The sequence below is a fragment of the Apostichopus japonicus genome, chromosome 4 (genome assembly GCF_037975245.1).
Source record: "Apostichopus japonicus isolate 1M-3 chromosome 4, ASM3797524v1, whole genome shotgun sequence".
Taxonomy (NCBI): domain Eukaryota; kingdom Metazoa; phylum Echinodermata; class Holothuroidea; order Aspidochirotida; family Stichopodidae; genus Apostichopus; species Apostichopus japonicus.
The window spans coordinates 26,219,296-26,234,250 of record NC_092564.1 but is presented as its reverse complement, the minus strand read 5'-3'; the positions used below and the strand labels follow the sequence as shown (position 1 = coordinate 26,234,250).

At 34.7% G+C, this 14,955-nt stretch overlaps 1 protein-coding gene across 11 annotated transcripts in view; it reads left to right on the top strand.

The window, feature by feature from the left end:
- Positions 1-14,955, top strand: part of LOC139966967 (tyrosine-protein kinase Fer-like) — a 62,567-nt gene that overhangs the window by 45,571 nt on the left and 2,041 nt on the right. For 8 of the 11 annotated variants that reach the window (XM_071970497.1, XM_071970503.1, XM_071970500.1 and 5 more), the window contains 4 exons: positions 169-345; positions 1,365-1,572; positions 2,256-2,379; positions 3,033-3,187. The exons of 2 other annotated variants lie outside the window; for them this stretch is intronic. In XM_071970497.1, the coding sequence (XP_071826598.1) occupies positions 223-345; positions 1,365-1,572; positions 2,256-2,379; positions 3,033-3,187 (610 nt within the window). In that variant the 5' untranslated portion in view covers positions 169-222. The remainder of the gene's footprint in view (positions 1-168; positions 346-1,364; positions 1,573-2,255; positions 2,380-3,032; positions 3,188-14,955) is intronic. One more of the 11 variants, XM_071970502.1, reaches the window with a different exon arrangement.

The following is a 14,955-nucleotide window of genomic DNA, read 5'->3' as shown; positions in this document are numbered from 1 at the left end:
CCTCACATCTGGGTTCTCCCTTCACCATCCTCCCTCACATTACGTGATGACAATGTATAAAATTGAAATAGCATACTGTATGGGTTTGATATGATATATCATTATGCCTGACTTTTCTCCTCCCACACATTTTTTTGAAGCCTTTTGAATGTTCTGGGTTTTTTACAGTATCGATTGGAAGGAGGGAGTTTTGGGTCAATCCAGGAACTGGTGAACCATCACATGTCAACTCAAACACCGGTGACGAAAGCGTCCAACGCGATGATCAGAAATCCAATAAGTAAGGTCAAGGACGAGCACGACCTTCGACAAGAGGACATCCTGCTGGACACCAAATTAGGACAGGTGAGTTTCATGAAAGACACAACGATTCAATCTTTTAAAGGGTGTGAAGACTCGCGCAAAAAAAGAAACGTCTAATGCCGGTAATCTGACCTAGTTTCGAATGAGGTGTAACAGAAGTGTTACACACCACCATCGAACCCAGCAAATACACATACAGCTTGCTACCTTCGGTAATTAGACACTAGTGTACAGTCAGTACATACAGCTGCGGTCAATACCCACAGCACAGTGTAGAAACGATACAGCGACGGGCATCTCAGTTTCAGCTAAAGATAACAAGGTATCACGTTTCATTACTGTCTGCATTTTGTAGCGACATGAACAAAACGTCACTTGCAAGCAACAGAGAGTAAAATTTTACAGATGGCAGCATGCGGTTGGGGCGAGTCTTCATTGCCTTTAATGGTATTGGAAAGTTAATTGGTAGATGAGGTATTTCACTGACATTTACCCACTTTGTAAAAGTGACCCTGAAACCTTGTATTTTTTTTTGGCCAATTGACTTGTATTTGAATCTAACAGGGATGACCCTGTGTGCACAACATGTGTCATGTTGTTTACTCCAGTCTATTCCTATCAACACAGTATGTGTGCGTAGTGATGTTGAGTTAGTTGGGGAGATTCGTACTGTTGGTACAGCTAACATAAGATGTTACCCTGCAGCTGTAGGCAATGAGAAATGACTGTTTTATGGTTGATTAAGCCACTGGTTGCCGCTCATGTGACATATATTGTGAGCTCTCATGTGACATATCACATGACATCCCATGTGACATCTCTTTGTCTATACTACTGCTGCATTCTTTATGTAAGGTGAAAAGAAAAAGAAAAAAAGGAGTGATTTTTTGTATGAATATTTTGTTAAAACTGTGTTAGTTTGTAACTCTTCTCTATTGCACCCTTAGTGAAATGAAATATTTGAAAAAAATGAAATGGGGGGGTGGGGGTGAGGGGGAGGGGATTGTTGACTGCATTGTTCTTTTAGTTTCATAAGCATCCTTTTTCTTGTGTACATGCAGGGACATTTCGGTGACGTCCATAAAGCAACATTTAAGAATAAACCTGTCGCCGTCAAGACGTGCAAGGCTACGGTGGACACAGCAACGAGAAGGAAGTTCCTTTCAGAGGCCTACATCCTCAAGAATTACAACCATCCCAACATCGTCAAACTTATCGGCGTGGCAACAGACAGACATCCAATCTACATCGTCATGGAGCTTGTACAAGGTCAAAAACCAGAAAAAAAATGGATTTGACATCAGTCCTTTTTTTCCGTGACAGCTATCAAATTAGTTAGATTAGGGGGCAAATTTGGCCTTTGATTTATTAGGGAATATGGTACACCATAAACATCTCATTGTATATGGATACCCTGCCACTCTGGTTAGTTGTATGGAGAAGTATTTTCTGGTCGCAAACAACGTGAAATTTTATCGAAGAGAAAAATATTTTTACACTGCTAGTTGAATAGCCCAACTCAAGATCTTTTCCCCTAAGTGGAGATGTATTGGTTGATTGAATGTAACCTATTTTGACCGACTTATAAATATGATAAATATCCTTACATTATCCATATATATCCATATATTATAAATATCCTAATAAATATCTTTCTAAATATACTGTGACATTTTCCAGTAATTGAAGATTTGTATGGTGGATTTCTGGCCACACATTCAGAGAATAGTGCAGTTAAATATAAGCTCTTTCATTAGTTTTTGGCTTACTTTTACACTTCTGTGCAACATTTACAATGAATAGAGAAACTCTATTTGCGTACGGTTAGGCTTGTATCATAATTGACACACACAAAACAGACTTAACAATAATAGATTTATGAGATGAAATCAGTAAATTTTTGAAAAGATTGACTTTCCTGACTGATGTTTGCTTCTCTGTCACCTTTGCAGGAGGAGACCTTTTGAAGTTGCTTCGAGATGACAGTAAGACCTTGAGTGTCCCAGAGAGGATCAAGATGAGTGAAGATGCAGCATCAGGGATGGCTTACTTGGAGGGCAAAAGTTGTATTCACAGGTAAACTAGAAATTGTCCTGGGATTAATAAACATGTGTGTGGGTTTATGGATGTAGGCATGGGTATGCATGTATGCTAGTATGTATTTGTTGAGGAACAAACAAGAAGAACTCAGATAAGTAATCAGGACTCGTGTCTATTTAAAACTTTGTGTGATATCTGCTTTCAAACGGAAAATGTCAAAACTGGATACTAATTAAAGACAATTCTTGTTACTTAACCAAGTAAGGAGAATGGGACATTCCCAATCCTTTTAGAAATTAGACATTTTGCTCTTGATGGTTGTAATTGTAGAATGCTGCCAGTAAATTGTAGTGATAAGTAACTTTCTGTTAACAGATAGAACCTCACCACCATCATGCACTCCCCCCCCCCCCTCCCCACCTCACACCATTGATCTTCTATCCATCTACACGAATGTTAGAATAAAACACTCTGTGGACCTGAAATGATGTTAACTTTATAAAAAATGCGGCAACATTAAGGAATGAAACCTTAAGGTCGGGAGAAATTTTTTGGGAGGGGCCCAATAACGTGAGATGCCAAATGCTCTGTATATTACAGCAGATCTAGTAGATTGATATATGGTCACTGCCATGCTCCCACAGTATACCTCTGTAAAACTCATGGTCATGCTTTCACCTCATTCACAGAGACCTGGCAGCGAGGAATTGTCTGGTTGGCACGAAGAATATTCTGAAGATCAGCGATTTTGGAATGTCGAGAGAAGAAGAGGAATATCAGATCGACAGCAACAACATGAGACAGATACCAATCAAATGGATGGCCCCTGAGGCCATGAACTATGGTAAAGGTTGTGTATGCGTATGGCCAGGCGCGTAGCCAAGGGGGGCCAAGGGGCGACTCCCCCCTCCCCCCACTTGAGCATATTATTTTTTGTATGTTTTTGTGATATCCCTAGTAATTTCAAAATCGAAAATGCTTAAATGCAACTTACAAGGCCTGGGAAGTGCCATTTCCAGCAAACTGGGAGGCATTTTCGGCCAAAATTTTCTTGTACGCTTCGAGCAAACTCCTGATGGCGCTACGCTTAGATAGTTTGCAGAGCCATATATTTGGCTCTGATAGTTTGCCTACAGGTTCGCCCCCCCTTGGCAAATTCCTGGCTACGCGCCTAAGTATGGCAAAGAAGTGGTGAAAGCAGTTACGGTGGGTCTGTTTTAAAACCTGTGTGTTCAAAACCTTAGAGAGTGTTGTGGACGATTGGCTAAGGCATCGGACTTGTGAATCAAGGATTGCTGGTTCGACTCCTGCCTAGTCCATAACGTTGTGTCCTTGGGCAAGATGCTTTATCTCAATTGCCTCTCTCCACCCAGGGGTTAAATGGGTACCTGTGAGGTAACTTGTCATTGGGCGCAGTATATAACTGCAGCCGCCTGGAGGGATTGTCTCTGGGACAGGTTATCATTGACCAGGGGTAACATATCTTCTGTAAAGCGCTTTGAGACCTATTGCTGGTATAAGCGCTATATAAAAGTGAAATATTCTGTGGGTCTGTTTTAAAACCTGTGTGTTCAAAACCTTAGAGAGTGTTGTGGATGATTGGCTAAGGTGTCGGACTTGTGATCCAAGGATTGCTGGTTAGACTCCTGCCTAGTCCATTACCTTGTGTCCTTGGGCAAGATGCTTTATCTCAATTGCCTCTCTCCACCCAGGGGTTAAATGGGTACCTGTGAGGTAACTTGTCATTGGGCGCAGTATATAACTGCAGCCGCCTGGAGGGATTGTCTCTGGGACAGGTTATCATTGACCAGGGGTAACATATCTTCTGTAAAGCGCTTTGAGACCTATTGCTGGTATAAGCGCTATAAAAATGAAAAATTCTGTGGGTCTGTTTTAAAACCTGCATGTTCAAAACCTTAGAGAGTGTTGTGGACGATTGGCTAAGGCGTCGGACTTGTGATCCAAGGATTGCTGGTTCGACTCCTGCCTAGTCCATTACCTTGTGTCCTTGGGCAAGATGCTTTATCTCAATTGCCTCTCTCCACCCAGGGGTTAAATGGGTACCTGTGAGGTAACTTGTCATTGGGCGCAGTATATAACTGCAGCCGCCTGGAGGGATTGTCTCTGGGACAGGTTATCATTGACCAGGGGTAACATATCTTCTGTAAAGCGCTTTGAGACCTATTGCTGGTATAAGCGCTATAAAAATGAAAAATTCTGTGGGTCTGTTTTAAAACCTGCATGTTCAAAACCTTAGAGAGTGTTGTGGACGATTGGCTAAGGTGTCGGACTTGTGATCCAAGGATTGCTGATTCGACTCCTGCCTGGTCCATTACCTTGTGTCCTTGGGCAAGATGCTTTATCTCAATTGCCTCTCTCCACCCAGGGGTTAAATGGGTACCTGTGAGGTAACTTGTCATTGGGCGCAGTATATAACTGCAGCCGCCTGGAGGGATTGTCTCTGGGACAGGTTATCATTGACCAGGGGTAACATATCTTCTGTAAAGCGCTTTGAGACCTATTGCTGGTATAAGCGCTATAAAAGTGAAATATTCTGTGGGTCTGTTTCAAAACCTGCATGTTCAAAACCTTAGAGAGTGTTGTGGACGATTGGCTATGGCGTCGGACTTGTGATCCAAGGATTGCTGGTTCGACTCCTGCCTAGTCCATTACCTTGTGTCCTTGGGCAAGATGCTTTATCTCAATTGCCTCTCTCCACCCAGGGGTTAATGGGTACCTGTGAGGTAACTTGTCATTGGGCGCAGTATATAACTGCAGCCGCCTGGAGGGATTGTCTCTGGGACAGGTTATCATTGACCAGGGTAACATATCTTCTGTAAAGCGCTTTGAGACCTATTGCTGGTATAAGTTCTATATATAAGTGAAATATTATGATTACAATTTTTTTAATTTTTTTATTTATTTATGTTTTATTTTTTGGTCATAATAATTAACATTAGGGGCAATATAAGGTCATCATCAAATGATGGCATGTTTTTTTTTAAGCAAGAGGAATTCGTGCTTTGTTGCTGAAAATTATGACAGGTTATGCAAACCTTAAATTTAACAAAAATTAAACAGTTTAGGAATTAGGAATTTCCACCAAACTAGGATCTGGTTTATTCTTGAGTTAAAAGTGGGGTTCTATGAAATATTAAGCCTCAAATTATGATATAGCTTTAAATAACACTGAATTTATTTGAACCCTTTGCATTTTTATAATCAACAGGGCAGCCTATGCATCACTTTGGGAACAATTTAAAAAAATTGTGATTCTAGAAAAAAATCATAATGACTAAAGACTTACAATAATTATATGGAAGGTTTTTAATAAAGGACTCAAATATTAAGTCAGGGTGCTAAAATATTGATTTCAAAAGCTCAGATATACCTAACTTTAAATTGTTAAATTGGGACAAACAAAAAAGAAAGTTCTCAATTGCCAGTCAGGATGCTCAATATGGATTCCCAGAGCTCAGAAATGTGCTTTTCTCTAAAATTAAAATGTTAGTCTATGGAAATTAGAGCCTCTAAGTATTAAAATGATTTTGAAATGTTTTGTAATAACTTCATTCAAATTAGGAATTGATTATATCATTGTTGCTTAATTCAGAAAGACACCCTCTATCTGATGCATTATTGTGGAAAAACTTAGAACCTCATTATTTTTGCCCAAAAAGTAAAACATATTTATAAGGTTTTAGCCTTAAAAAATTGATAAATTTGGACAAACAGAAATAGAAAGTTCTCAAATGCCAGTCAGGATGCTCATTATGGATTCCTAGAGCTCAGAAATATGCTTTTCTTCTGAAATGTGTTAGTCTATGGAACTTAAAGCCTCTAAATATTTAAATGATTTTTAAAATGTTTTATTACATCTCTTTCAAATTTGGAATTGATTATATCATTGATGCCTAATTTAGAAGGACACCCTCTATATGATGCATAATTGTGGAAAAACCTAAAAGGTCAATAGTTTTGGCAAAAATTAAAACAAAATTATAAGGTTTTAGCCTTAACAAAATTGTTAAATTTGAACAAACAGATATAGAAAGTTCTCAAATGCCAGTCAGGATGCTCATTATGGATTCCTAGAGCTCAGAAATATGCTTTTTTTCTGAAATGTGTTAGTCTATGGAACTTAAAGCATGATTTTTAAAATGTTTTGTTATAACTTCTTTTAAATTAGGAATTGATTATATCATTGTTGCTTAATTCAGAAGGACACCTTCTGTCTAATGTATAATTGTTGGTAAACTTAAAAAGGTCATGATTTTTGGCCAAAAAATTGTAAGGTTCTAGCACTACAAAATTGTTAAATTTGGACAAACAAAAATAGAAAGTTCTCAAATGCCAGTCAGGATGCTCACTATAGATTCCCAGAGCTCAGAAATATGCTTCTCTGTGAAGTTAAAATGTGTTAGTCTATGAATTTTTATGCTTATTAAAATGATTTTCAAAATGTTTTATCATAACTTCTTTCACATTGGAAATGTATGATATCACTGTTGCTTAATGCAAAAGGACACCTCTATCTAATGCATATGTGTAGAAAGAACTTAAAATGTCATGATTTTGGCCAACAAAAAAAAAACTCATAAGGTTTATAGCCATACAAATTCATTAAATTTGGACCAAAAAAAAGTTCTCAAATGCCAGTCAGGATGCTCACTATAGATTCCCAGAGCTCAGAAATATGCTTCTCTCTGAAGTTAAAATGTGTTATTCTATGGATTATTATGCTTATTGAAATGATTTTTAAAATGTTTCATTATAACTTCTTTCACATTGGGAATGTATGATATTATTGTTGCTTAATTTAGAAGGACATCCTCTATCTAATGCATATGTGTGGAAAGAACTAAAAAGGTCATGATTTTGGCCACAAAAAAAAACTCATAAGGTTTATAGCCATACAAAACTGTTAAATTTTGGACAAAAAAGAAAGTTCTCAAATGCCAGTCAGGATGCTCATTATGGATTCCCAGAGCTCAGAAATATGCTTCTTTTTGAAGTTAAAATGTGTTTAGTCTATGGATTTTTATGCTTATTGAAATGATTTTCAAAATGTTTCATTATAACTTCTTTCACATTGGGAATGTATTATATCATTGTTGCTTTATACAGAAGGACACCCTCCATCCTATGCATTATTGTGGAAAACCTTAAAGGTCATGATTTTGGCCGCCAAAAAAAAACTTGTACGGTTTACAAGGCCTTACAAAACTGTTAAATTTTGGACAAAAAAAAAAGTTCTCAAATGCCAGTCAGGATGCTCATTATGGATTCCCAGAGCTCAAAAGTATGCTATTCTCTGAAGTTAAAAGTGGTAGTGTATGGATTTTTATGCTTATTAAAATGATTTTCAAAATGTTTCTAAAAATTCCTTTCACATTGGGAATGTTTTATATCATATTGCTTCCTTCAGAAGGACACCTTCCATCTAATGCATCACCGTGGAAAGAATTGAACTGTTCATGATATCTAAATTGGGGCCAAAAACTCAACAAGTTCTCCAATGCCACTCAGGATGCCCATTACGGAACCAGAGCTTGGAAACATACTTTTCTCTGAAGTTAAAAGTGGTAGTGTATGGAATTTTATGCTTATTAAATGATTTTCAAAATGTTTCATAATTACTTCTTGGGAGTGTATTGTATCATTGTTGCTTTATACAGAAGGACACCCTCCATCCTATGCATTATTGTGGAAAAACTTAAAGGTCATGATTGCGGCCGCAAAAAAAAAAAAAAAACTTGTAAGGCTTACAAGGCCTTACAAAACTGTTAAATTTTGGACAAAAAAAAAAGTTCTCAAATGCCATCAGGATGCTCATTATGGATTCCCAGAGCTCAAAAATATGCTATTCTCTGAAGTTAAAAGTGGTAAGTGTATGGATTTTTATGCTTATTAAAATGATTTTCAAAATGTTTCTAAAAATTCCTTTTTTCACATTGGGAATGTTTTATATCATATTGCTTCCTTCAGAAGGACACCTTCCATCTAATGCATCACCGTGGAAAGAATTAAACTGTTCATGATATCTAAATTGGGGCCAAACACTCAACAAGTTCTCCAATGCCACTCAGCATGCCCATTACGGAACCGGAGCTTGGAAACATACTTTCTCTGAAGTTAAAAGTGGTAGTGTATGGAATTTTATGCTTATTAAAATGATTTTCAAAATGTTTCATAATTACTTCTTTCACATTGGGAATGTATTATATCATTGTTGCTTACTTTAGGAGGGACAGCCTTTGTCACTTACGCATCATTGTGGAAAGAATGAAAATGGTCATGATATTTTGTTTTGGTGGAAAATTTAAAAATTTGTAAGGCGATATGAATAGTCTTACTAAATCAATTAACTTGAACAAACAAAATGTTCTCAAATGCCAGTCAGGATGCTCTTTACCGATTCCCCGAGCTTGGAAACATACTTTTCTCTGAAGGTTAAAAGTGGTAATGTTTGGATTTTTATGCTTATTAAAATGATTTTCAAATGTTTTTCATAACTTCTGTTACATTGGGAATGAATTATATCATTGGTGCTGAATTTAGGAGGACACCCTAAATCATATGCATATATTTGTGGAACAACTTAAAAGGTCATGATTTTGGTAAAAAGTAAAACAAAAATCATTAAGCTTTAGCATTACAAAACATTAAATTGGGACAAATATAAAAAGGTTCTCATATGCCAGTCAGGATGCTCATTATGGATTCCCAGAGACCAGAAATTTGCTTTTCTCTGAAGTAAAAAGTGTTAGTCTATGGAACTTAAAGCCTCTAAATATTTAAAATGATTTTTAACATGTTTGATTATAACTTCTTTCAAATTTGGAATTGATTGTATCCATTGTTGCCTAACACAGAAGGAAACCCTCCACTTTATGCGTAATTGTGGAAAAAAAATTAAATGGTTATGACTTTGGCCAAAAATGAAAAAAATCATAAGGTTTTAGCCTTACAAAATCATTAAATTTGGACCAAAACGAAAGTTTTCAAATGCAGAAACATGTATTGAGTTAAAATGAAAAGATAAAATGAGTGTGGCCAAAACCAAATTGAATCACAAGGCTATTGCCTGTTACATAATAAATAATTGGGATCAAATCATTTTAGAAACAGGTCATTATTTTGGCAAATAATTAAAAATCATCATAAGGCAAACAAAATAAGGTATTTATCAGCATGTACAATATCATTATAGTTTGGACAAAATATGAAAGTTCTAAAATAGATTCCCAGAGCCCAGAAATGTTCTTTTCTCTGAAAGTTAACCCTCTAAACATTAAAGTGATTTTCCCAAGAAAATGTCTATAACCTCTTTCAAGGTAGGAACAGATCATATTCATCTAATTAATTCAGAATGACAACTTCCAATCTAGGTATAATATTAGAAAGAATTAAAAATAGGTCACGATTGTAGCCACAGAAAAAATGGAGTTAAAGGTGGTAGTCTTTAGAAGTTTTACCCTCTAAACATTAAAGTGATTTTACAAAAAATGGCTATAACTTCTATCAATGTGGGAACAGATCATATTACTTAATTCAGAAGTAATAATAACTCAGAAGTAATAAGTACTCGGACGTAATAAGTCAGAAGTAATAATTCAGAAGTAATAATAACTTAAATCAGAATGACAACTTCCAATGTAGGTATAATATTAGAAAGAATTAAAAAAAGGTCAGAATTTTAGCCACAGAAAAAAATGGAGTTTTAACCCTCTTAACATGCCACTTTTAGCTTCAGAGAAAAGCATAAAATTCTTGGTGCTGAGAATCTAAATTGAATGATTTTGTGTTATATGAAATCATTTTGATAATTAGGGACTACCACTAAACAAATGCAAACCAGGGCTCTAGGAATCCATAAAGAGCATCCAGACCTGATAATTGAGAATAAAAGACATTCTATGCATAATTTTGGAAAGAATTAAAACAGTCATAATTTTTGCTAAAGAATTTTAAAAAAAAAGTCATAGGCTATATATGGCCCTACAAAACTTTCAATTTGGCAGAAGTTTTCAAATGCCATTGTTGCTTTTTGCTGAAGGACACCCTTCATCCTATGCGTAATTTTGGAAAGGCCTTAAAAGGTCATGATTGTTTTCAAATATTATCAAAAATCATTCAATCATTCAATTTGGACAGAAGTCAGGATACTCATAATGGCATCTCAAAGCTCAGAAATGTGCATAAAATGATTTTCAAAATTTGTCATAATAATTTCTTTCAAATTTGGATTGTATTATATGATTGTTGCTTAATTCAGAAAGACACACACCATCCTATGCATCATTGTGGAAATACTTTAAAAGGTCATGGTTTAGCTAAAGAAAATCATAACTTAGTTAATTTAAATTTAACTTAAATTTAATTTTACAAACTTATTTAATTTGGACCAAATAACAATTTCTCAAATGCCAGTCAGGATGCTCATTATGGATTCTCAGAGCTAGGCCTCTTATAATATTAAATTAATTTTATGGTTTTAGAGTAACAAAACTGTTAAAGTTGGACAAACAAAAAAATAGAAAGTTCTGATGTTAAAGTGTTAGTCTATGGAACCAAAAGCCTCTAAATATTAAAATGATTTTTTAAAATGTTATATTATAACTTCTTTCAAATTAGGAATTGATATAATTGTTGCTTAATTCAGAAGGATATCCTCAACTTAAAAGTTCATTTTTTTGGGCCAAAAAATAAAACAAAATTATAAGGTTTCAGCCTACAAAACTGTTAAATATGGACCAAAAAAAATAGAAAGTTCTCAAATGCCAGTCAGGATGTTCATTATGGATTCCAAGTTAAATAGTTAGTCTATGGAACTTAGAGTCGCTAAATATTAAAATGATTTTTAAAATGTTTTGTTATAACTTCTTTCAAATTAGGAATTTATTATATCATTGTTGCTTGTGGAAAAAACAGGAAGGCATGATTTGCCACAAAAAAAATCATTAGGTTTCAGCCATGCAAAAATCATTAAATTGGGACAAACAACAAAGGTTCTCAAATGCCAGTCAGGATGCTCATTATAAATTCCCAGAGCTCAGAAATATGCTTTACACTGAAACTAATAGTTGAAGTTTATGGACTGTTAAACCTCTGCATATTAAAATAATTATCAGAATGTTTCATTTCACTTCCTTTCAAATTGAGAATGTAGCATATTATTTGAACTTAATGCAGTAGGACAACTTCCATCCTAACCATAATTTTGGAAAGAATTAAAAAAAGTCTGTGATTTTAACCAAAAGCTAAAACAAAAAAATCATCAGTCAATAATATTAATAATAATAAGTAATATTTTAAGCGCATAATCAGCAACACTGCTCAAAGCGCTTTGCAAATGTAAAACCTAAAAACAAATAGTAACAAAAACCTAAATATTAAATATATAGAACCAATAAGGCATAAAATGTAAAAGCCCAACAATATAAAAAAACACTCGTACTAAACGATAATAAAAAAAATACAACCTGAACGCATACAGTCCAAAACAACTTCAGAAGTATGTAAATAGTAAAATAATTTTAAAAACTTAACAAAATGCACAAAAGATTAAATCATAGTCTATGTTTATAAATATAAATAAGTATGAGAAACAATAGTACAGTAAGACAATTATTGTAAAAGCCTAAAACAGATAGTAATAAACACCCAATGCTAAACGATAATAAATAGAACCCTAAATTCAGTCGGAAAAAAAAAAACCTTTCATATGTCAGATAGAATGCTCATGATATGCTTGTCTAGGATCAGTTTAAAGTGGTTTATTGGGAATTTTTAACCCTTTAAAAATAACTCTATATTTTACCATAATCATGACCTTTTAAGTATATGCATAGGAAGGAGGGTGTCTTTTTGAATGATGTAATAATGTCATATTCATTCCCAGGTTTAAAGAAGGTTATTCTAAATCACTTTGAAAATTGTTATGATATCATGAGGCTTAAAATTCCATAGACTACCACTTTTATCTGGATAGAAAAGCAAATTTCTGATTTTCTAATTTCATTTAATTTTACAAAAATAGATGGAATGAGAAGAACCATTCCCACCTTGAAAGAAATTCTAAAAAAACATAGAAACTGCATAGTAAAGCATATTTCTGAGCTCTGTATGAAAACATGGGGAGCATCCTGACTGTCAATTGAGAACTAATTGGGTGTCCTTCTTAATTCAGCAATAATGATATTCTCTCTCTAGTTTGACTAAAAGTTACAAGGACCCATTTTGAGAATCACTTTATGGTATAAATTCCATAGACTGCCACTTAACTTCATAGAAGAGTAAACTTGAGCTCTTGGAATCAATTATAACCATCCTGACTGGCATTTGAGAACTTTCGTTCTCCAAATTCACTAAATTTGTAAAGTTGCAGCCGTATGGACCACATCATGACCTATTTAATTCTTTCCACACATGTGCATTAGATAGAGGGTGTCGTTCTTATTAAGCAACAATGATATTATTCTTAATTTGAGAGAATTTATAAATGAAACATTTTGAAAATCATTTTAATAGGCTAAATATTCCAAAGATTACCACTTTTAACTTTAGAGAGATGCATATCTGGGCTCTTGGAACATTAATGAGCATCCCGACTGGCATTTGAGAATTTTTTTATGTCTGAATTTGATGAGTTTGTATGGATAAAGCCTTGATTTTTGGGGGAGGGGGGTCAAAAATCATGACCTTTTGAATTCTTTCCACACATATGCATTGGATGGAGGGTGTCCTTCTTATAAAGCAACAATGATATAATTCATTCTCAGTTTGAGAGAATTTATAATGAAACATTTTGAGAATCATTTTAATATGCTAAAAATTCCATATGCTACCACTTATAACTTCAGAGAGAAGCATATCTGGGCTCTTGGTATCCATAATGAGCATCCTGACTGGCATTGAGAACTTTTTTTGTCTGAATTTAATGAGTTTGTATGGCCAAAGCCTTACTTTGGGGAGGGGGGGGGGGGTAAAAATCATGACCCTTTTAGTTCTTTCCACACATATGCATTGGATGGAGGGTGTCCTTCTTATTAAGCAACAATGATATAATTCATTCTCAATTTGAGAGAATTTATAATGAAACATTTTGAGAATCATTTTAATAGGCTAAAAATTTCATAAACTACCACTTTTAACTTCAGAGAGAAGCATATCTGGGCTCTGGGAATCCATAATGAGCATCCTGACTGGCATTTGAGAACTTTTTTTGTCTGAATTTAATGAGTTTGTATGGCCAAAGCCTTACTTTGGGGAGGGGGGAGGTAAAAATCATGACCCTTTTAGTTCTTTCCACACATATGCATTGGATGGAGGGTGTCCTTCTTATTAAGCAACAACGATATTATTCATTCTCAACTTGAGAGAATTTATAATGAAACATTTTGAGAATCATTTTAATAGGCTAAAAATTCCATAAACTACCACTTTTGACTTCAGAGAGAAGCATATCTGGGCTCTGGGAATCCATAATGAGCATCCTGACTGGTATTTGAGAACTTTTTTTTTTGTTTCCAAAATTTAATGATTTTGTATGGCTTATAGCCTTATGAGTTTTTTTTGGGGCCAAAATCATGACCTTTATAGTTCTTACCATGCATATGCATTAGATAGAAGGTGTCCTTCTTATAAAGCAACAGTGATATTATTCATTCTCAATTTGAGAGAATTTATAATGAAACATTTTGAGAATCATTTTAATAGGCTAAAAATTTCATAGACTTCCACTTTTAACTTCAGAGAGAAGCTATCTGGGCTCTGGGAATCCATAATGAGCATCCTGACTGGCATTTGAGAACTTTTTTTTGGTCCAAATTTAATGATTTTGCATGGCTATAGCCTTATGAGTTTTTTTTTTGGCCAAAATCATGACCTTTTTTTTAGTTCTTCCTACACATATGCATTAGATAGAGGGTGTCCTTCTTATAAAGCAACAATGATATTATTCATTCTCAATTTGAGAGAATTTATAATGAAACATTTTGAGAATCATTTTAATAGGCTAAAAATTTCATAGACTTCCACTTTTAACTTCAGAGAGAAGCATATCTGGGCTCTGGGAATCCATAATGAGCATCCCGACTGGCATTTGAGAACTTTTTTTTTTTGGTCAAAATTTTTGGGATTTTGTATGGCTTATAGCCTTATCAATTCTCTTTTTTTTTGGCCAATTTTTTTTAGTTTTTTCTACACTGTATAGAGGGTGTCCTTCTTATTAACCAATAATGAGATTATTCGTTCTCAATTTAAAGAAAGTACAAAGACACATTTGAAAATCATTTTATTAGTGTTCTGACACTTACCTTCATTGAAGAGTATACCCGAGCTCTTGGAATCCATAATGAGCATCCTGACTGGCATTTGAGAACATTTTTTTTTCTTCAAAATTTAATGATTTTGTCTGGCCAAAGCATCAAGATTTTATTTCTCATTTTTGGCCAAAATCAGAACATTCACAATTTGAAATAAAGCACAAGGAAACATTTTGAAAATCATTTTATTATGTGAAACACTTACAATCCCAAACCCTGCCACTTCATTGAAGAGTTTACCTGAGCCTTTGGAATCCATAATGAGCATCCTGATTGGCATCTT